The 22,444-nt window shown below is 44.5% G+C and overlaps 3 protein-coding genes and 1 long non-coding RNA gene across 8 annotated transcripts; 2 read left to right on the top strand and 2 right to left on the bottom strand.

The window, feature by feature from the left end:
* The first annotated feature begins 41 nt into the window (after positions 1-41).
* Positions 42-7,561, top strand: LOC125060374 (KAT8 regulatory NSL complex subunit 3-like). Of its 2 annotated transcripts, none has more exons than XM_047665254.1 (8): positions 42-668; positions 2,016-2,111; positions 2,197-2,534; positions 2,625-3,086; positions 3,162-3,498; positions 3,571-3,631; positions 3,711-3,747; positions 3,870-4,260. In XM_047665254.1, the coding sequence occupies exons 1-8, from the start codon at positions 624-626 to the stop codon at positions 4,162-4,164; spliced, it is 1,671 nt and encodes a 556-aa protein (XP_047521210.1). In that variant the 5' UTR covers positions 42-623; the 3' UTR covers positions 4,165-4,260. The 2 variants fall into 2 exon arrangements, with proteins under 2 accessions (XP_047521210.1, XP_047521211.1); XM_047665255.1 differs by lacking the exon at positions 3,870-4,260 and adding an exon at positions 7,451-7,561 and having other exon boundaries at positions 43-668.
* LOC125060373 (potassium voltage-gated channel protein eag) lies at positions 7,420-15,233 on the top strand. Of its 4 annotated transcripts, none has more exons than XM_047665250.1 (13): positions 7,420-7,532; positions 8,496-8,648; positions 8,737-8,967; positions 9,038-9,169; positions 9,239-9,369; positions 9,589-9,984; positions 10,056-10,479; positions 11,120-11,319; positions 11,387-12,048; positions 12,124-12,412; positions 13,611-13,865; positions 13,944-14,078; positions 14,164-15,233. In XM_047665250.1, exons 2-13 carry the CDS (start codon positions 8,570-8,572, stop codon positions 14,287-14,289), a joined length of 3,060 nt encoding a protein of 1,019 aa, XP_047521206.1. In that variant the 5' UTR covers positions 7,420-7,532; positions 8,496-8,569; the 3' UTR covers positions 14,290-15,233. The 4 variants fall into 4 exon arrangements, with proteins under 4 accessions (XP_047521206.1, XP_047521207.1, XP_047521205.1 ...); XM_047665251.1 differs by having other exon boundaries at positions 8,734-8,967; positions 9,239-9,348; XM_047665249.1 differs by having other exon boundaries at positions 8,734-8,967.
* A 51-nt stretch (positions 15,234-15,284) lies between these two features.
* LOC125060375 (RAC serine/threonine-protein kinase) lies at positions 15,285-22,401 on the bottom strand. The gene is made up of 3 exons (XM_047665256.1): positions 21,746-22,401; positions 16,313-16,595; positions 15,285-16,248 (listed from the first exon to the last, which is right to left on the bottom strand). Exons 1-3 carry the CDS (start codon positions 22,036-22,038, stop codon positions 15,331-15,333), a joined length of 1,494 nt encoding a protein of 497 aa, XP_047521212.1. The 5' UTR covers positions 22,039-22,401; the 3' UTR covers positions 15,285-15,330.
* On the bottom strand, positions 19,760-21,739 carry LOC125060376. Its single transcript, XR_007118852.1, has 2 exons — positions 20,351-21,739; positions 19,760-20,225 (listed from the first exon to the last, which is right to left on the bottom strand). It is a non-coding gene; the product is annotated as an uncharacterized LOC125060376 (long non-coding RNA).
* Positions 22,402-22,444: the final 43 nt, after the last annotated feature.

The raw sequence follows: 22,444 nt of genomic DNA, 5'->3' as shown, positions 1-22,444 counted from the left end.
CCAATTAAGCTTCAGCATTATGCGGCATTGTGCGGCACTTAGTCGCATAATGCTCTGTAATTGGAAAACGCACAAAATTATTTTACCTTACTATGTATAACTATTCCGTTTTCCTTACCTTTGTCTGTGGCAATACGCATTACGCCCTGCCTGAAGCTATTTAAAAAAAAATACTGTTGTATTATGATTTATGATGTATGTACTTAGTTACTTATGTAGTATTGTGTAAAAAATAAATGCCCAACTAAATTTTTATTTTGTAGAAGTAGTTTATAATATCAAGTAAATAATATCAATGCCTAAAATTATTTTTAATCCAAGGATGAGTATATTTTTGTTTTCTTAATTTCAAGCTATGTTTTCGTATTTATTAAAGTTGTTTACTATTTTTGCAACTTATAAATTTAACGTACCAGTAAGATTAACATATCCTAAAAAATTGGCCGAGCAACTACACTCGAGATCCGAATTGTAAATTTTGATACAATAATAACCTTTGGCTAAACGTTTTCTGTAATATTCAAGTTTTACTGACCCAAGTCTACTGACTCATCATATAAAATTATTATTATATCTAAGTACAGTGGAATAGTATTGCGAAGAGAGAGTAAAATAATACTCGAATGCCTATGTGTGAGCCTAGAAAATTACTACAAGCGGACATGCAGGTAATGATAATATTTAGCTTCTATAAGTTTATCTATTTAGAAATTATGCAATTAATTTTTATCATAATGAAAAGAAAAAACAATACATATTTTGGTTCTTTAATAATAAGTAAAAACTTGAATGTTGTATGCATGCTGGTGTAGTACTAAACTTTTGCATAGAGTTGAGTGATTTGTTAGTAGTTAATTTTTTGACATGTTGCTGATTAGTCTCTCTGAAGAGTTAGCGATGGACTCCTAGGAGTGCATAGGGTAGTATTAAGAAACGACATAGTGCTAAGTCTGACTGCCAGACATAAAAAATATATTGGATTGTGATATACACAAGTCCAAATTTGGTTTAAGTGTTGTTTCTGAATCGTTACCATTAATGTGGCTCCCAGTATCTGAGTTCAATCAATGAGGGTTTTAGCAAACTTGGTTTAAAAATACCCAACCAGTTCATCTTTGACTTACTCTTAAAATCTAAAAGCTAGTAGTTTACTTAAATAAAGTATAACTTAACCAAAGACCTAGGTTTGATCAAAGAAAGATATAAGATCTTTCAAGAAATAAAAGAATGTTGTGTCTCCTCAGTTTGATAGTAACTCACATAGCATCAGTATATTTGAGAATAGCATTTTAAAAGAAGTAAAATTTTTCAGTCATCTAGAAGAAGTCATCTGAAAAGCTTAGTGTATCGGGTAGAGCAGTATAGGCATTCTTAGTTTTATAAGCGTGGTGTTTAACTAAATCATGGGAGATACGTCCCAAAAGTATAGCCAGGTGTAGGCTTCTCTTCAACTGTTACATTGCATTCATTTGTTACATAGCAATTAACATTTCATTATTTCGCTTATATTCTATTGTTGTACTCGAGTAGTTAATATAGAGTAAAACTAAAATCTTCTATTATTTAAAGCAGGCCCTGATCCATGAACCGTACAATAAAAGTACTACTCAAAGTTAAAATAACTTTATTCACATAGGTAAACAAGTACACTTATGAACGTCAGAAAATAAGTTAAATTAATTTCCAATTTACATTTACTACCAGTTTGTAAGCGAAGGGCCAAGAAACTTTCCACTTTTCCACAACATTCTTTTTAATAGCTAAATTTTAAGTCATACAAATTGTTTGAACTCTAGCAAATCAATGCCAAGGATTCGGATTTTTATATAAAGCTTTATTGATTAATTTACGTTTAATGAGAGCTTTGAATTTATTTAGTGATAATTCTCTAATTTCGCTTGAGAGTGGTTTATCTGGAGCCTGGTCGGTCGTACACGAAAAACGTCAACATCATTTCTTAATAGCGTTTTGTCCGAGTCGTCCTTTTAAATTTATAATACTATAATCCTTTCTAGGAAAGCGCAAGGTTAGAGTGCGGTCAGCGCCCGCTCAGTCCGTCGACTCTACACGAGCGGCTGGTCGGGCACGCGCTCGCCGTCACCGACGATCTGGTGCGTACCGGACCCGCTTCTCTGTTCGGCGAGGAACCCGTGCGGATCCGATTCTCACTCTCCCAGTTTCACTGTTCTCTCGCAGGAAGGGAGATCGGGCGTTTGGGGCGAGCACTCTTACGCACGCGAGCGCGGCGCCGCGCCCCACTCTCGCGTGCGCACGCTGCTGCTGCCCCGCGCTCCTCTCGCCGCGCAGTCTGCCCCCCTCGCCCTCGTCGACGCGCACTCGCCGCCGGCCGCGCGGCCCGCGCCGCCCCTCGACCGCCCCGACGATTCGGATTCGAACGACGACGACGCGACCGACGCCGCCGATTGGGAGCGAATCGTCCTCGACGCGGCGACCACCGAGGCGCGACGTCGACTCGCCGGAGCGGTCGTCCGGCTGCTCGCCGAGATGCGCCTCCGCCGCTTGGCGGTAGACCGGTAAAAACTCGTCGTTCCGGCTTCGTCGCGCGGAATTCGCTCTCGATAGCTCCTATCGGACACTCTGAAACGGTTCTAATCTTCCGGCAGGAGTAGATGGCGGCGCGCAGAATCCGTCAGAGGAGCGGCGACGCGGCTCCGCGGCGCGCTCGCCACGGCGACGGCCGGCGACAGCGCGTGGCTGCACGGCGTCATGCTCGCTCATCTGCCGCGTTCGCAGAGGACGCCGTACGAGCGCGTGACGGGTGAACTGCGACGCGTCGCGCCCCGCCTCGCCGCTCGCCTCGCGCCCGACGCGCCGCCGCCGCCGGCCGAGCCGTTGGACGCGGCACCGCCGCCGCTCGACGCCGCGACGCCGGGTCCCTGGCTCGGTTGGGTGAGCGCGGGGCTCGAGCGGCGGGACGAGCGATGGCGAAGGCGGCTGGGAGCGCTGATACACGTGCGGCCTCTGGGCGGCGGAAGCGCCGGGGCCGGGGCGCCCCCGGAACGCTGGTGCGCGACGCGGGCCCACGCCGTCCGCTCGGCTCTCGTCCGTCTCCTGCAGGAAGCCGGGTGCGCGATTATCTCCTCGCGTCCGAGACGATCGGACGTCAGCATCGCTATCTAATCGACCTTCTCTCGAAGCAGGTCCCGCCCGGTGGTGTTGGGCGGATTCGGCGCGGGCGCAGCACTGGCGGCGCGGTTGGCGAGCGCTCGCGGAGTCCGCGGGGCGGTGCTGCTGGCGCCGCCGCTGCTGACCGCGGAAGGGCCCGACGAGCCGCCGGGCGAGGCGCCGTCGGCGGCCTTGCTCGTGGCGGGCGGCGCGGCGGCGACCACCGGGCGCGGCGCCGCGGCGCAGATGGCGTCCGGCGGCGGCTCTCGGCGTCTGCTGCTAGTCGCCGGCGCCGACGACGCGCTTCGTCTGCCGCGCCGTCACCGCCTGCGTCTCGGCCTGCCGCAGCAGGCGCTGGACGCCGCGATCGCGGTAGGCGTCTTTGACGAATTCGTTTCGTACGCGAGTCCCCTTCGAGCGGTGAATAAATCGTGTCTTTCGCAGGAGGAGTGCGCTCGCTGGATCGGCGAGGTGTGCGCCGAGGAGGAGGACGAACGGACCGAAGGTACGAAAGATACGCGTCCCGAATATTTATTTTTTATATTTAATGGAGTGTTTATAATAAACTTTGTCTGTGACCGCAGAGTGCGCCGGAGTCGCCGTCGCCGCCGACGTGTCGCCGTAAGTATCGAATTTTTATCCTTTTTATTCACCGTTTTTGAGCAGACCTTCTCGTTTTAAACCCTCTTTCGCTAGTTCGGTTTATTTTCGTTGTCGATCGATCCGTTCGTCTCTCTCGATAGGGGAGCCGGGGCGGCGGAGGGCCGCGTGGTGTCTCGCGTGTCCGGCGGAACCCCGCTGGCGCTGCGACCCCCGGGCGGGCGCCGCGCCGACTTCCACGCCGCCGATATCATGCGCCTGCCCATCGTGTTCGCCGACGACTTGCCCGACGCCTCCGAGCCGAAAGAGGAGCGCCTGCGAGTCGTGGCCGGCGCCACGCGAACTACGCGCGTCATCGTGACGAAGCGCTCCGCTCTCGAGGCCGCTCCTTCGGTCCGCCGGCCGCGCGCCGCGGACCCGCAACGCCGACGGCCTTGACCCGGCAAAAGAAATTAAACGTTACGACGCTATCGAATTGTTTTAAATCACCGACCGGACTCGGTGTAACTGTAAATAAATAATTTTCATTCGTTACGTTATTCATGATGCTTAAACCGTGTCATACCCTTAAATCCCCTTCGAGACATTTGTAGGGCAAAGGTACGGAAAGAAGTTATACCTTTATTTGACTATAGGTACTGAGTAGCTTATTCTATCTAGAACTATACTGACGCAGCTGGTTTTCAGAATTGATCTTACTGATGACGAATATTAGCACCCTAACCTCCTATGCTATAGTCGCAGACTATTTTATTTGGAGAGGCAATAAAGGTTTCGCATTTGTCACAGTTAAAGTGGAGTTTATATAATTCACTCCAGTGGAGCAGTTTATCTCAATCTAGTTGCACACACAGAGAGGCATTGTTTGACTTAGGGATGTGACATTTTGCATTAAAAATCGATTATTTTTTTAGCATGAAAAATCTATTAATAAATAATCGTTTTTTTTTTACTAAACGATTTTTTCCTAATTTATGAATTAATTTCAAAATAAACACCCTAAATATTTAATTTTTCATGGGTTTTTTTAATTAAAAATAAACAATAGAAATTATAAACACAAATTAACGTTTAAGAATTATCAAAATCGAAATTAACTTAATCTCGTTTTGATAGATTTTTGGTGAAATTTGATAAATGCTGAGTGTATGCCTTTTAAGTAGCACATTGCAGTATTTTTGTTGTCTTTTTAATTGTATGTAGTCTTGTGCTGCTGAATAAATTTATTTTACTTTTAAATTATAGTGTTCCATTCAAACTTGAGTTGTTGTAAAATTAACTGATTTTTCATCCTGTCGATGTTTTACAAAAGAACATCAGAAAAAATAATCGATTAAGTACTCTAAATGTAAAAAAAATCGATTTTTACTTTTTAATAAATAGATTTTTTTAATAATCGATTATTTTTTCACATCCCTAGTTTGACTTAAATACTTCAAAAGCCCTTAATGTCGATGTCATATAATCGTCAGAATTTTGGAACATTTAATAACGCTCGGGAAGTCGTTATTCATAATCAAAATAGCAACGGTCCTAGATTTGAACCCAGGCTAATACCATAACTTGTTGGATATGACTGTGAGATATTAGGTCCTTACATATGAAATTGGCGTTAGGGAGCGTTCAAGTACCTATTACGTAACGAATTTTTACCTTTTGGGAACGTTACGATGCGGGGCGGGGATTGAAATACGCGTTATTGTTAATATTATTTTCGACTTGACAGTACTTTACTCCACATTATGGAATATTTTAGATATAAAGAGTCACTGGGTGGTCACAAAACGTTTTACTATTGGATAAAGAAAAGCGTTACGGCGCAATACATGGGGGGGGGTCCAATAATCTCCAAAAATTGCGTGACGTAACACTTGAACGCTCCCTTATATTTAATTAATCAAAGTACCATTGCTATCTATGCTCTTTTAAAAAAATGGTTATTCCAATTGAAGCTCCTCTAGAGTCTGGCTAATGAAAGAAGATAACGAAAAAGCGCGGCAAATTAAAAAAAAATTAGTATGGTATCCCTAAAAGTTTGATATATTTTGTGGATTACTTACTTGATTTTATTTTATTATTTTTTACATTTATAGTAACTGTATTTCTATGGAATTAAATACTATAAGTATTTGTTATTTTACTATTGATACTTAATATGACTAGCATTGCATGGAAAACTAAAACTATATTTTTTATAAAACACAACTTTTTTCGGAATAATCAGAATCAATAAAACAAAGTTTAGGCTATTATACCTGTTAACTATTCAGTTCATATACACTATATACATATAACAACTATATAGTTTCCACTCGAAAACGTTGGAACAGATAACGCACTATGTTTTCTTTTGCGACATCGCCTTCATACACATCATAATCTTTCGAGCCGTTTCTGCACCACTGGTGCCACGATGGAGCTCGTCCTTGTAAATAAAGCGATATTTCATGTTTTCTAATTTATAACTAGTGTCGCAAAGATAAAGAATTAAAACGGGAAAATGAAATGAATCATGGTTTTCGAAAAACAAATGCACCAGTAAATAGCTGTACAAAATTGAATTTGGAATTCCTAGCCAAAGAGAAGAAATATATTTGAGGTCAAAGTGGCCAGTACGACGTCAATTACGTATGTCCTTACATACCTAATATAACATTATCCTTATTTAACATATTGGTTACGTAACGTACGATTTAATAGGTAACTAGAAAAGAACTTAGCAGAACCACATCCAATATCCATTTGTGGTTAACTTTTGGAGTAGAAAGTCATTACCTACTCGATCAAACGCTTTGCGAAAATCCAAATATACTACATCTACCTGACAGCGCTTATCAATTTATTGTGACACTATGTCAGCCAAAGACAAGAGATTTGTATTAACGTTTGAACGAAAACCGCGTGCCATCCTCGGCCATAGCCATGCGCAACGGAGGCTAAATTGGTAATCGGTGAACTGTCCCGCCGAAGTGACAGCGAGGTAGGGTACGCATGCGTGCGGCATTCCACGGCGCACGGCAGTGCGGCCTCGCATGCGGAGCGTGACGCGCCGCGGCTTGCGAGTCTCGAGCCGCTCTGTCCTGACGCACGTTCTTCGCTCCGCGAACGGCGTCCTCTCGTCACGCGGCCCGATCCCGTCGATCGCTAGCTGTCTTTCGCCTAACCGTGCGCGTCCGCTCGCCTCCGGCCTCTCCAGGACTCAGGACCCGTCGCGACTCACTCGATCGATTCGAGAACGAACCGAGCGGAGCGGTGAGCTGCGGACGCTCGGCTTTCCTAATTGAGTTACATAAGCGAACCCGTTCGCGCTCGTCGCTCTCGATCCTAAACAATAATAAATCCGTCGAGTGCCTCCGTCGACCAGCTCTCTTCAGTTCCCTGATGCAGGGACTAGTGGCCTCGTCGACGCCGAGCGACAGTTTGCTGCTCCGTCACCGTTATAGGTAGTCGCTTAGCTCTGCAGTGAACGAAAAGCATCCCAGGCTGAGCCTTCACACATATTCGCGATAATTATTCAAATTAAGACAATGTCGTAAGTAAAGTCCTCGAACGTGTGATCGATGTAAGGTAACCTAGATGAAAACATGGCTTTAGACAAAAAAACTATTAGCTATATATGGAGTTAAGTAATATTTCCGGGAAAAATAGTTAAACAGGTGGATAGCTATCTTATTGTTAACTAATATGTATTGTGCCTAAACCTTCAATGGATGTCTCGTTATAGGTCCTAAGCGGATAAAGACAGTGATGATCCAGTTCTGATGATTGAAGCGCATTGACCTCTAGTGCAGTGCTCCACATCTTAGGTAGAGTATAATAGTAGGTAGGTAAGCTATCGGTGCCTCATCATTGCCATTTGATGACGATGGAGTAATAGCTCAGCGAATCTCGCTTTCTGAGGGTCAGCTAAACTTTAGTGTACTTACTTATTTTTATTTATCTTTCCACATTTGTCAATTCTGTGGAATCAATATTTTGTCGGTTTGTATAGTCGAACCTCGATACCCCCAGCATACATGAGGAAGATACTTTCCGTGTCTGTTTTATTAATTACTTTTCTCAGTAGACATATTTCCTAGTGATCAACCTTCTGTATCTTGAGCACCGAAGTGCGTTAGCCGTGAAGAAAGTGTAGGCAATTTGAATTTCCATGATGCTACATATTATATATGTCACCGTAAAATTGTAAACACCGTTAGATTGTAATATATATCGCGAGATTGTAAACTGTCGAAAGATTGTGAACCTCAACGAACTGCTTACAATTTAAAGTATTATTTTTCGGTAGTTATATGAAATTGTTGGGAAGTAAAATTAATCTGTAATTGACCAAAGAAGTTTGAATGATAACTAAGCTAGTGTAGTACAATCTACCGAATAATAATACGTTAAATTGTAAGCAGTACGCCGAGGTTCACAATCTTTCGACAGTTTATAATCTCGCGAGATAGATTACAATCTAACGGTTTTTACAATTTTACGTTAACATATACGTAGTCTAGTACCACAAAATCTTGTTTTCCTGTCATAATATAATCAGATCATATAAAATCAGTAAACGCAAAACACCTGGTAGATCATACTATATATATTTAGATAAGGGTTTTCGTAAAGAGACATTTGTTTATTATTAGTCAAAAATATTGTTTTCGTCATGTATATATTTCAATATGTATATAACTAACTAACTATATAAGAAGAAGAAGTTAACAGTTAATTTAAGTTGTAAATCTTTTGTACCGTAATCTCTAAAACAAATTTTTTGGAAGGGAAAGCAGCGAGCAACGCAAGTGCGGGCAAGATGTGGCGCTGTTGAGAGGCGACAGAGGCGCAGCGCAAAGTGATGCCGGGGGGGCGGCGGGGGCTCGTAGCCCCACAGAACACCTTCCTCGAGAACATCATTCGCCGCTCCTCATCGCAGCGTCAGTATTCAACCTTTTTTAAATAACGTTTGAACAACAATCGAAGCCAAAGGGTTATGTAAAGACTTCGACTCGTGTGTTACAGCAGACAGCAGTTTCCTCCTGGCCAACGCGCAAATCGTAGATTACCCCATCGTATACTGCAACGAGACCTTCTGCAAGATGAGTGGCTACAACCGCGCGGAGGTGATGCAAAAATCTTGCCGCTGCGGCTGGATGCACGGCGAGCTGACGGAGAAAGAGGCGCTCGAACGCGTCGATCGCGCACTCGACCACCACCTCGCCGATCAGTTCGAGATCCTGCTCTACAAGAAGAACCGTGAGTGCCTGCGTCTTTTCAGGCCCCGCTCCGCCACCGCAGTCCCAGCCTCACACGTCTGTCTGTGCAGGTACGCCGCTGTGGCTACTGGTGCACGTGGCGCCGATTCGCAACGAGCGCGAGCTCGTCGTGCTTTTTCTGCTCACCTTCCGCGATATCACCGCACTCAAGCAGCCAATCGACGCAGACGACCCCAAGGGAGGTAAGTCGGTGCCGCATCACGTCCGAGTCCACTGTGACCGTATCTAATTCGATGACGTGTCTCGTGCAGGTCTGTCCAAGTTTGCAAAGCTGGCGCGATCGGTGACGCGGTCGCGGTCGGTGCTGGTGTCGGCGCTGCCTGCGCTGAAGGAGCCGGCGCGGCAGAGCCACCTCGCGCATGTCAGTACACCCGCAGCGCATGTAAACACGCACCCTTTTCCTCGCTTGCAATTACCGCACTTCGCTCGACTGTCTCGGCCTGCGTCATGCTAGTTTAAGATGTTTTTACCTTCCGTATTCCGGTATCTTCGTGTACGGTTCCCAATATAAATAATAAAACTATTACAAAACGCTATCTTTGTCATCGCTAGACCTCGACGATTAGAGTCCCGGCGGATGTAATGCGGTTGGCGTTCGCAGGTGATGTCGCTATCTGGAGAGGTGCTTCCGCAGTACAGGCAGGAGGCGCCCAAGACGCCCCCGCACATTCTGCTTCACTACTGCGCCTTCAAGGCCATCTGGGACTGGATTATCCTGTGCCTCACCTTCTACACGGCTATCATGGTTCCCTATAACGTGGCCTTTAAGAATAAAACTAGCGAAGACGTGTCGCTGCTCGTGATCGACTCGATCGTGGACGTTGTGTTCTTCATCGACATAGTGCTTAACTTTCACACGACGTTCGTGGGGCCGGGTGGTGAAGTGGTCAGTGACCCAAAAGTCATCAGAAAGAACTACTTCAAATCATGGTTTCTCATCGATTTGCTCTCTTGCCTACCTTACGACGTGTTTAACGCGTTCGACCACGACGAGGACGTAAGTATGGGTGGGGGGGGTGTAATGGATGGTGGAAGTGGGGGGGTGATAGTGACCGGTGCACTTTGCAGGGTATCGGCAGCCTGTTCAGCGCCCTCAAGGTTGTGCGGCTGCTGCGTTTGGGTCGCGTGGTGCGTAAGCTGGACCGCTACTTGGAGTACGGCGCCGCCATGCTCATCCTGTTGCTGTGCTTCTACATGCTCGTAGCACACTGGCTGGCCTGCGTGTGGTACAGCATTGGACGATCGGACGCCGACTCGGGCCTACAGTATTCGTGGTTGTGGAAGCTGGCTAACGTAACGCAGAGTCCGTACTCTTACGTGTGGTCCAATGAATCAGACGGGCCCGAGCTCGTTAATGGGCCCTCGCGCAAGACCATGTACGTGACCGCCCTCTACTTCACCATGACGTGCATGACCTCCGTGGGCTTCGGCAACGTGGCCGCCGAGACCGATAACGAGAAGATCTTCACCATCTGCATGATGATCGTGGCAGGTGCCGGAACTCTTCTCTTATTAGCCGGAGCACGCCCTGTCCTCGCGACCCCCGCGCAGTCTTCTGCGCCGGGGGCCGCCCCTGCCCTTTTATTCCCACTTTCTATCCTAGATTTCATACTAATATAGAAATAGGTAAATATAAAATATATCATTAACAAAAAGATCCTCATCGGTGCGGGGTTAATCGTTTACATTCACGGATCCATTTAAAGGCCACAATCTGGCATTATTGCGAAAAGCCGTATTCACTGAATCAATTTCGTTCACAAATTACAACATAAAGTAAACGAATCAATTGTTCTTCAACAAATTAATTTTTATGTAATAAATAGTACCTAGTGCACTGCACGTTTAGGACATACGATGAGATTGTTCAATTATACTCTATGCTAAAAGTCATCATCATCCCCATCATTTCATTCCCAACGTTCACCCGTCCCGTTCCCAGTGCAGGCCCACGAAGCGTCACACAGTCGAACGCCGCAACCCTGGCCCGCGCCGCCGCCTAGTTTCGCTTAACACAACACGCGCCAGAAGGCTCGCGATTGTGTTTTGCGAAATTCCAGCCGGGCCGGGGCCGGGGTCGCGGTGCGAGGGGGAGGGGGGATAGCTAAAGCTCGAGTGTTTACTGCCGGCAGCGCTACTGTACGCGACAATATTCGGGCATGTGACTACCATCATTCAGCAGATGACGTCGGCGACGGCAAAGTACCACGACATGTTGAACAACGTTAGAGAATTTATGAAACTGCACGAAGTGCCCAAGGCACTTAGCGAACGAGTCATGGACTACGTCGTCTCTACCTGGGCTATGACAAAGGGGCTCGACACCGATAAGGTGAGACGATGAGACAATACAGCGTAGCGAGTTTCGGCCGGCGTGACCGTAACGTGCGTTCTTGCAGGTGCTGAATTACTGCCCCAAGGACATGAAGGCAGACATTTGCGTGCATCTCAATCGCAAGGTCTTCAACGAGCATCCGGCTTTTCGGCTGGCGTCGGACGGCTGTCTGCGCGCGCTCGCCATGCATTTCCATATGTCGCACTCTGCACCAGGCGATCTGCTCTACCACACGGGCGAGTCTATCGATTCTCTTTGCTTTATCGTGACCGGCAGCCTAGAGGTGATCCAGGACGACGAAGTTGTGGCAATTCTTGGCAAAGGCGACGTGTTCGGCGACTCTTTTTGGAAGGACAGTGCCGTCGGTCAGTCGGCGGCCAACGTACGCGCGCTTACTTATTGCGACCTGCACACCATCAAGCGCGATCGCCTACTCGAAGTGCTCGATTTCTACCAAGCCTTCGCCAACAGCTTCGCGCGCAACCTCACGCTCACCTACAATCTGCGGCACCGCCTCATCTTCCGCAAGGTGGCCGACGTGCGACGCGAGCGCGAGCTTATGGAGCGCCGCAAGCGCGAGCCGCACCTCGAACAGGCGCAGGACCACCTCGTGCGCAAGATTTTCTCGCGTTTCCGCCGCGAGCGAAGCGTAGCCGCCGCGCCAGCTCGTCCCGCCGCGCCCTCGATTGCCCCGGCCGACAGCGATTCGGAACCCGCGCCGGCCGTGTGAGTAAACATCGCCGATGTGAAGCTTTCCGGTCGCGATATCCTTGAATAAAATATATACATATTTCATTTTAGAAGTGGAGCAGGTGCTACTTCGTTGGCAGAAGGTAGTGGCGTTACCTCGGGGGCGACCGGAGAGGCGGTGGGTACCGTCGCGGGGTCGGTGGCAAACACGGGAAGCACAGGCGCAGGTACGGCGGCGGCCCGCGGCAAGTGGGGACGACTGCTGGCGGGCGGTGCCCACTCTCTTGAAGGGGGCGACCCGCCACGGGCATCTTTTACGCGTTCCCTAAGTGCGCGGGATAACGCCAGCCCTGCTACTGCCACGTCCGCTACGACATCTCTCACAACCGTGACGCTCAAGGTTCACAAATTTTGAAATAACTTCAAAAAGACGTATGTATAGGTATGAAGTATTGTCCTATCAATAACAACAAACTATCACGGTAAAATATGTATTCAGAACTTGAGCGTAATTATTATTATTTTATCATCACGCCTTTTTCCCTAAGGGGTAGACGGATCTCCACTTGCTAAGGTCCTGACATAACTCTCTCGCTTCTGCATCCACTTTTATTACATTCACCATGCATGGTCGTCGGTTATGCGTACCTACTTTTAACTTGCCCTTCTCTATTACCTCCTCGATTTGGTTTAGGTATGTACTACAAGGCCTACCCACGGTTGGCCTTGTTAATCGCTTCTCATTCATCCGTTCCACGTTTCACTTTTACTGCATCTATTGAAATATCCAATACAGTCCTATTGCCACCTTTTTCAAATACCATAGATTTTGTTTTCCTATGTTCACTTTAATCCTCTTAACACTCAAAGCGTTTTTCCTGGTTGTTACCAGCTCCTGCAATGCCTCCGCCGTAGACGCAACTATCACTTTGTCGTCAGCGTGTAGGAGACAATCACTAGTAGCTGGCCCATTTTTAATACCCGTTTTTACTGTCATTCATATCTTTCAGGCAATTGTCCATGAATAGGTTGAACAGCCACGGGAAAGCAAGACAACCCTGTCTCACACCTTTTACGATAGGAAACCATCCCGTGCGCATTCATTCCCTTTAAAGCTTCCACAACCTCGTTCAAGCTAATCTTGCGTGTATCTCTCTTACCCTGGTTATACGGTAGAATTCAGTTAAAAGCGACAGGATCCTTGTCAAATTAACTTCCAAAATACTCCTTCCATCCATAATTCTTCCGCCTTGGTCACGAATTCTGACAATTTCGGATGTCTTTTCTATAGAACACTTAACAATATATTTATGCTAATAATTGTGTTAAAATTACATAGATACCTTAAAATATTTGTTATTTAACACATCTTCACGAAAGAACTCATTATAAACAATGCATAACACAACTTTAGAAATATCATCCATCCCCATTACTTTACATTACCCTTGTACCAGATTTAATTAATTATCGGAATAAACTGCTGCATTTCTGTTTCCTTCTATTTACGTCGAAGCCATCTCTCAAGATAAGCAAAGGGATATAACGATAACCTCCGAATAAATAGTCCCCGCAAATAGTATTTACATGTTTGACAGAGTGCGTTCGGACGAGGGCGCGCAAGTAGCGTGTTGACTGGAACCACCCGTCGTGATCCTATCGACGAAGAGGTTCCGGCCGCCGCCGTCGGCACTGCATCAGCGACAGCGGCCACGACCACTGTTGCGACAACGACAACGGTGACAGCGGCGCCGGTGACGGTGACGGCGAGCGCGGCGGCAGTGAGTCACGAAGCGGCATTAGCGGAGCTGCGACGTGACGTTCGCAACGAAGTACAACGGTTACAGCACAAGGTACTCGTCCTCGCGACTATGGGAGGGTAAATACGCGGTAGTTCGTTTATCACTCTCGTTTCTCGCCGTCGCCGGCAGCTGGCGCGCGTGGAGGAGCTGCTGACTCTGCTCGCCTCTCGTCTCGGTGCCGACCCCCACGAGGTGCCATCCGGCCCCTCCGACGGACCCGATCGCCCCGACTCCGCGGCCGTCGCCAGGAAGCGACGCTCCAAGGTCACGCTACGTATACGTCATCGCTGTCAGAGTCGAGCCCCTTATTAAATCTTATATTTTATATTAAAACGCTCCGAAAATACAGGCACGCAGCAAAGGAGCGGCACCGCAAGCGCCCTCGTCGAGCACCCCGACGACACCCACGGAGGGCCCCGGGCACTCGGGGGAGAACCCGGGCTCGGCCACTCTTCGCCGGCGCGAGTTCGTGTAGCGCGGCGCGGCGGGCGGTCGCCCCCGCTAGCCGCTCGCTCCCCGTGAACTTCGACACTGTACAGTAGAACATAGACTCGCGTGTAGGGCCCGGTGATGGTGCGACGCGTCTTCTCCCAGGCCGAGGCCGGAAGTGCGCGACACGCAATATTGTAACATAGTATTTCGCGAGAAGTGTATAAAATAATGTGTAAGCCGCTTAACTTTGTGAGAAGTTTTAAATGTAGTTTTGAGAAGCAATATAATTATTATATACCTAAATGAAACGTTCTTTGTACACTAGAGACTTACAACCGACCAAGTATTTTCTTATCGGCCAGAGGTTATTTTAATGTTTCTCTTTGTAAATATTGTACGGCAGCAGCCGTCTGTTAAGCTATTTAATATTTTCTACTGCACTCGCCACACGCTAATGTCGAATTTCTGATACTTTATATATCGAGACGTCCGCGTCGTCGTAAGTTCACCTGTGATGTAAGTCGTGCTTTCGTTCTATCGCTGGGGTATTCCGCGTACATTTATACCTTTACCTATTTAGTTACTTGAATTTTAAAATATTCCAATAACACATATCTCGAGCGATATTTGAGTATATTGTAAACGGGGCCGTTTAGTCTAGGACCGGCCGGGCCCGTTTCTACTGCCTTTCGAAAACGGTGATATGCTTAGTCAATTATTTAAGATTATAACGACGCCAACTAAATGGTTTTTTTTTATTGTGAGCTTTCTCTTTCCTCCTCCTGTTCTCGAACGTGTAAGAGCGGCGATTCAACTTATAACTATGTCTAGACGGACGACGCTCTCGCTACAATTCAACTTTCCTCTCACTCCACCGCTGAACTCGATCGAGGCCGGCGCTCACATCTAGACATACTTATAAGGACGGGTCCGCGCGCGACGCCGTCTCCCGAAATGTATTATGAAATAATGATCGTTTATGAAGAATCGAGTGGTTTCATTTGTCGAATATCCCCAGGGCGTAAATGAGACGACACGTCGCTTAACTTTATTTTAATATATACAAAAGAACAAAAGCGGACGGCTAGGGGCGGGCGGCCTGCGGCGGCGAGCGGCGCGGCACCGCCAGCGCCGAGTGCTGCGACAGCGCCGAGTGCGCGGACGAGCACAGGTCCTGGTAGGAGAACTGCGGGAACTCCAGGGGCCGCGCCGACTCGCCCTCGGGCGGCGTCAGCTCCACGGACTCGCCCGTGAACTCCGAGTCGAAGTAGCGCGTGTCCGTGTCCGAGTCCACTTGCGGCTTGAAGGGCGGCGGCAGCTTTTTGGCGAGCAGGTCGGCCCAGTTGATGGCGGCGAAGAAGGGGTGCTGCATGATGTCCAACGCGTCGCCGGGCCCGGCGCCGAGGCGTCTGGCGGGCTCCTTAGTGAGCAGCGCGGCTAGAAGCGCCCGGCAAGCGGGCGACAGCGCGCGAGGAAAGCGCACCTCCTCCTCGAGGATGAGCGAGAACAGCACCTCGTGGTCGCGATTGTAGAAGGGCAGGCGGCCGCAGGCCATCTCGTACAGCACGACGCCGGTGCCCCACCAGTCCACGGCGGGCCCGTAGTCGGTGTCCTCGAGCACCTCGGGCGCCAGGTACTCGGGAGTGCCGCAGAAGGTCTTCGTGGTGCGGCCGTGCGTGATGTTCACCTTGCAGAGCCCGAAGTCGGCGATCTTGATGTGGCCGTCCTTGTCGAGCAGCAGGTTCTCGAGCTTCAGATCCCGGTAGATGATGCCCTCCGAGTGCAGGTAGCCCAGCGCCGACACGATCTCGGCGCCGTAGAAGCGCGTGCGCTCCTCGCTGAAGCAGCGCTCGTGCGACAGGTGGAAGAAGAGCTCGCCGCCGTTGGCGTACTCCATCACGAAGCAAACGCGGTCCGCCGTCTGGAACGAGTAGCGCAGCGCCGTCAGGAACGGGTGCTTCGTCTTCTTCAGCACGTGGTTCTCTGTGATGGTGTGCGCCAGCTGTGAACAGGTCGGGCGTGAGCGAAGGCTCGAGCGGACGCCGCGCCGTCCGACGGCGACTCACCTCGTCTTTCTGCAGGATGAGGTGCTTCTTGAGGATCTTCATGGCGTACAGCTTGCCGGTGCCCTTCTCGCGACTCAGCACCACCTTGCCGAAGGTGCCCTTTCCGAGCACCTTGACGAACTCGAACTTCTCGAGGGTGATGCGGCGCGGGTCTCGGAAGCTGGTACCGAGCTGGGCGATGTCGCTGTCGTCGGCGTCGGAGCACGCCGGCTGCTCGCCCGAAGCGCCGCTCGCGCCGCTCAGCCTGGACGACACGTAGCGGATGGCGGCCACCCACTCTTCGCTGCGTATCTCAAACAAATTTGCCGCGTTCTTTATCGAATATATTATTGCAATATACTAATGACTTGTTTTATTGTTAAATGGAAAAGAGAGGAATTCTTTACAAAATTGCAATAATATTGTCATCGACCATGCCAGCAAAAACAAGGCAGAAAACTCTCACTCCTCGGAGTAATAAAAGAAAACAATATATGTATGTGGTGGAAATGTTCCTCTTAAATGCTACTTCTCTTAGAATGTATGTCATATCTTTCCCATCACATTTGTGCCCATTTAAGTTTATATTGAATTATTGAAAGTAATTTATATGGAGAACTCGGTAAGAAGTTTTTTTGAAGTTATACTTCTTTAGGCGCGTTATGAAAAATTGATGAGAGTGAAATTATACGGTGCGCGCGCACCGTGACACAAAATTAACAGACTGAAGTTGCCCACTAAATCGCTCATTAAGTTGAGGAAAAAATGCTACCAACAAAACAGAAATGGCACCTCTGTTAGTGGCGCATGTTGGCACGCACGCCGCCTCTGTTCACTGTGTATTTATATTTATAATATTTATCCACATGCTTTGAGTTTCTACATTTAAAACACGTGTTTTCATTTTCATTTAATGAACAAGCACAGGAGATATTTATTCATACTTCATTGCCATAATACACATAATTATACATATAGAAAAAAAAACAAAAAGTAAGTAGATTACATGAGTTATTAGGCAACGGGCGGCCTTATCGCTAACAAGCGATTTCTTTCAGGCAACCCTAAAACGGAACAATAGAAAAAAAGAAACACCTACGGAGGGTAAAGTACAAGAGATGCATAATTAATTAACAAAAAGATACTAATAATAACATGCAACTATAACTAAAATTAAATATAATAAAATCTAAAGAAAAGGTTTAAATAATAGTATGTCTAAACAGACATGTAAAAGCTCAGCCTAAGGTTAATTGACTCACAATTAATATATAAAAGTAGTAGCTAATCACGAGGCAGAAAAAAGATGATCAAAAAGGAGATTTTTCAATAAATTTAATGACTGAGCTCGTCGGATATGAATAGATAAGGAATTCCATAGCAGGATACTTTGCTTTGAAGGCGGAGTGATAGAATTCAGTTTTATAAGTGGGAGTTTCAAGAATTAGGTTGTCTAAGGAACGCAAATCAAAACTACCGCCAGAGATGAACATAAAATTTTTCTTTAAGTAACTAGGGGTTTTAGGAATAAAAAGAACATTATAGAGAATTTGTAAAATGTGCATGTTACGCCGCAATCGAATGGGTTAAGCTAGTTAAGCTTTCTTCGGAACTCCGAAATATGATCAAATTTACGAAGTCCAAATATGAATCTGATGCAAACATTTTCTAAGCGCTCTAGCTTATCAAGCTGCAACAACAAAAAAATGCGTAACTTATTAAGCGCATGAGACGAAGAAAAGAACCCCTGCTTCTTTAATTTGGGACTGCCAAGAAAGGGTTGTATCCAAGGTAATGCCCAAGTTCCTAACAGTGGAGCAAAATGGAACAACAGTACTATCTATAGTAATCTGGGGTAAAGTTGACCAATTAATTCTCCTTATATACGATGCACTCCCAATGATAATGGACTGACTCTTATTAGGGTTTATCTGAAGACCATACGATTTACTCCATTCAACAACTTTTTCTAAATCAAAGATTGCCGTCTGAATAGCAGAGGGCAATTCATTAAAAGTAGACTGATTGTATTTTTGAAGGTCATCAGCATAAAGATGAGAGTTGGATGACAGATGATTTGTAATAAAATTTATAAAAAGCGAAAAGAGGAGTGGAGAAATAATACCACCCTGTGGTACACCAGCAGAGACATGAGATTAGGAGGAATAGCAGTCGGTTATTTTAATTCGTTGCTGGCGATCGGATAGGTAGCTTTAGAACCAATTAATAACTGACGGGGACATATTAATAGTACGGAGCAAGGCAAGAAGAACATCAATGTCTACCGAATTAAAGGCATTACTAAAATCAAGCAAAGTCAGTATTGTGAGTTTTTAATTATCCATGCCACGCCTAATATCATCTATAATCTTAGTAAGTGCAGTAGCCGTAGGTACTGTGCCCAGGACGAAAACCGGATTGAACTGAATTAAGAAGGGAGTGTTCGTTGAGAAAGATAAGTAATTGCTGGTGAAGAATACGTTCAAGAACCTTAGAAAGAAAAGGTAGGATCGAAATAGGGCGATAATCAGAATAGGCAACTGGGTTAGCGATTTTAGGAGTAGGAATGACATGGGCATATTTCCAGATATTAGAAAAGACACCTGAGGAAACGGAGATGTTGAAAATGTGTGCTAGTACCGGAATTAATGTCAATAATAGGAAGTGATATCCCGACCAATGCAATCATAACCAATGGCTTTGGACGAGACCGACATGATACTCCTCCCTACTTCGTCTTCTGTAATTGACTGGAACATAAAAGAAGGAATATTCGTAGGACAAAAGTTAAGAGATTCAATTGTTTGAGATTTAATGCTTTGATCAAAAATGGGATGACGGGAAAAATGTTGATTCTTAGGAAATGAAGCTATTAAGTACAAGTATGTATGAGTACTATAAATATGGACATACACACACACTTGTATACATACAACTATTGTTTAAAATGTATAGTTGTGTCTCTTAGATATAATTATTTACTTTTGACTTTAAATGGCACAAGAAGTAGGCAGCCTTGTCTGCATAAGACAAAAATATATTGAATCACTTAAGTACTGTTATAAAACAAGTATTGTTAAATAAAATACACTAATAATAACAACGAATACATCGACGTGACCTTAGCGGTAATCATATTTTGTTTATATGAAAATTCATACCATGACCTCGAAACGGAACTACGCGGTTTTTAAAAAAGGTAGTTTTTGTTATATATGTATTATTACTTTAAAACATAATAAATATATTATATTGTTTTATTTAAAACAAATACTACGTCTAATATGGCAAAACCAGCATTATAATTGGATGTCAGATATTTAAGGTGTTGAGTTTGGACTGATATAAGTAAGACAACAGACCCCTTGTAGATTTTAGTGTACACATAATAAATTGCTCAGCAAACTATTCAACACTTAATCAACGAAGTAACCAGAGTCTATCGGTAAAGTTCAAAATAAGTTTTAAAAACACGGGAACAGTTTCGTTTCTGAATATCACCCAAAAACATGCATCGATTGAATGTATTAACACATAAACATATTGCGTATTATGTCGTTTTTATATTACTTAATAGAAGTTAAATCTAGAAGATTTAGATATCAGACTGTGTTTATTATAAAATGTATTCAATTTATTTATGAGGTACAAAGTGTAATAGGTGAAAATGTTGTATTTTATTTTTAACAAGCTTCCAATGAATTAAAATATTTCTTCATGAAGTATATTTTGGTTCATGGTGTTATGCAATTAAAATAGTTATTTTTCATATACATAATATGTTAATAATATCCACGTAAAATTATTACTAAGAACATTTTTTATTCAATACAGGTTGACAGTATCGAGATAGATATGGATGTGTCAACAGACAATGTTCAACTGGGGCTCTTCTTTGCAAACTTGTTTGGCAAGTGAGGAAGTCAAGTTGTACCTGAAAACAAATGAATATTGGTTATATTAATTATTTTATAAATAAAATAGATTAATCTTATTTTTATATTAAAGATACTTATGATTTATGAGTTGTTTTGTTATCAATATAGAAAATCTAGATACCTGCTTTCAAATCTATTGTCTGCACACACCCAAATAAGGGTTTAGGCGTCCTCACATCCACATCTTCCATGAAAACTCGTTTGGGTTTTCCTTCTATTTAAAAATCTTCATGTTATCATGTTCAATTCTAGGCACATTACAATGGAAGGGTTTTCTGTAAAATAAAATAATTTCTTACTAATTGAATAAGTTATAACAATAACATATTATTAACAACTTGATTGATTGAATATTAGCCTTTTTTTTTAAGAAAAAATTGTAAATGAATTATACTTACCCCATTCTTTTCAACTTGAATTATTAGTAAAACTAAAATCAACCAGAATTTTAAAAATGTGAACAAACATAGTACCAAATTAGTTAAATTTATATATTTAAATTATTTGTATAATATAAATTGAACAAAACTTAAACCGAGATCACACATGAAATTATTGTTCCTTTGTTTGGTCTTGCAATTCCAATGTCTTTCAGTTTTTAGGAGATCATGGTATGAAAATGTGATTAAATTTAGAAACCAGAGAATTTAGTAAGATGCTGGAGAACTGATTTTAACAAAGCTCATTGTAAGCTTCCAGGAAATAAATAATATCAGAAGTATCAATGGATTACAATTTATCTATTATTATTATTTGTTAAGAAATATTGTGACAGCCAATTGGGTACTTGGAAACATATGTCAGCTAATACTTGTTCAATAGCTTTAATAAATTAATTTATGTATTAAATTTAAAAAAAATGCAAAAGCAATTGTGTACGTCAGGCATACTAAACTGGACATAAGTGGTAAAGCTCAAGCAATACTTTCTCTTTATTAGATTTATACTAATAATATTGATTGATAAGATACATTGTTATATACATATAAACCTTGTTATATTTGTTTATATAAAGTACCAAGTCCATATGATTTAGTGTGGAAATATTATATTATATGGGTATATTTAAGACCATTATTCTATTAGATGAACAGTCCGTAAAATGCTCTAACTTTTGAATTACGCACTATACACCACATTCTTGAAGATAAAAGAGGAACAATCTCACATTATCTTTTTATGAATGTTCTTAATCAGATTGTCTTATATTCACACAATAGCAATTTTCATGATTTCTAATTGTTGTGTCAACATAAATATACATCATTTTCAGTTCACTAGTTTTTGACTTAATTCATCAGACACAAATATAAGCCCATTAATAGTACTTTGACTAATTCCATCCCAATATTGGGTTGCTCAAAACATAATATTTACAAATAATATTGTTATAATATGTAAAGACAGTGTAGTGATAAGTCAAAAGCAGTATGGGTCAGCTGAACAGCAATAAGTTTGCACTCTCAATAATTGTAAACAAACAAATGTCGAACTTTGGACTGAGCGTGTGACTCACCGCTCCTTTTCGGAGTCGACAGCAAAGTTCCGCTCTATGACAGTCGTCCACTGCAGGCCGCGAACGGTGAAGACGTTGGGGCGCGGTTTGTCCACGGCCATGATCTGACAGTCCCGCACCGTGAACTTATTCAGCGGGTCGCGGTAGTTGTTGCGCTCAGGTTGCGCCTTAAAGCCCATTAGGTCGCCGTTGTCGAACAGTATGAAGTAGCGATCACGCCAGTTGCGAATGTGTTCACCACGCTTCAGCAGCCAGCCCTCCTTCACGATGCTCCCGGGCGCTGGCTCCGCCATCGCTCAAAACTACTCTCACCACCACGTTTATTTTCTTTTGCACTGCCCACGTGTTTCACCTTTGCTGGATAACACTAAAGATGCGCATACGAAACATTTTCGACATAAAACAGTAGTTACACCGATTCTATTGCTTTTTCATTTAAACGATGAAGTTTCACGGTCATATGGTGGTACGTATGGGTATTTATTGTTATAATTAATTTACAGAGAATGATTAAAAATATACAATATTTACTGTGTGCAAATCAGATTCGAGAAACACAGAAACGCAATAATTCAAGGAGTGTAAAATATCTATGTGTAAAAAAGAGACAAAACACCACTGTTTAGTCACAACAAATGAAAAATATGTTAGGATCTTTGATTCTGGCAGAATATTATCTATAATTGTCTTTGGGCATTA

The sequence above is a fragment of the Pieris napi genome, chromosome 21 (assembly GCF_905475465.1).
Source record: "Pieris napi chromosome 21, ilPieNapi1.2, whole genome shotgun sequence".
NCBI lineage: Eukaryota > Metazoa > Arthropoda > Insecta > Lepidoptera > Pieridae > Pieris > Pieris napi.
Note: the sequence above shows the minus strand (reverse complement) of the source record. Positions and strands in the feature narration are given on the sequence as shown.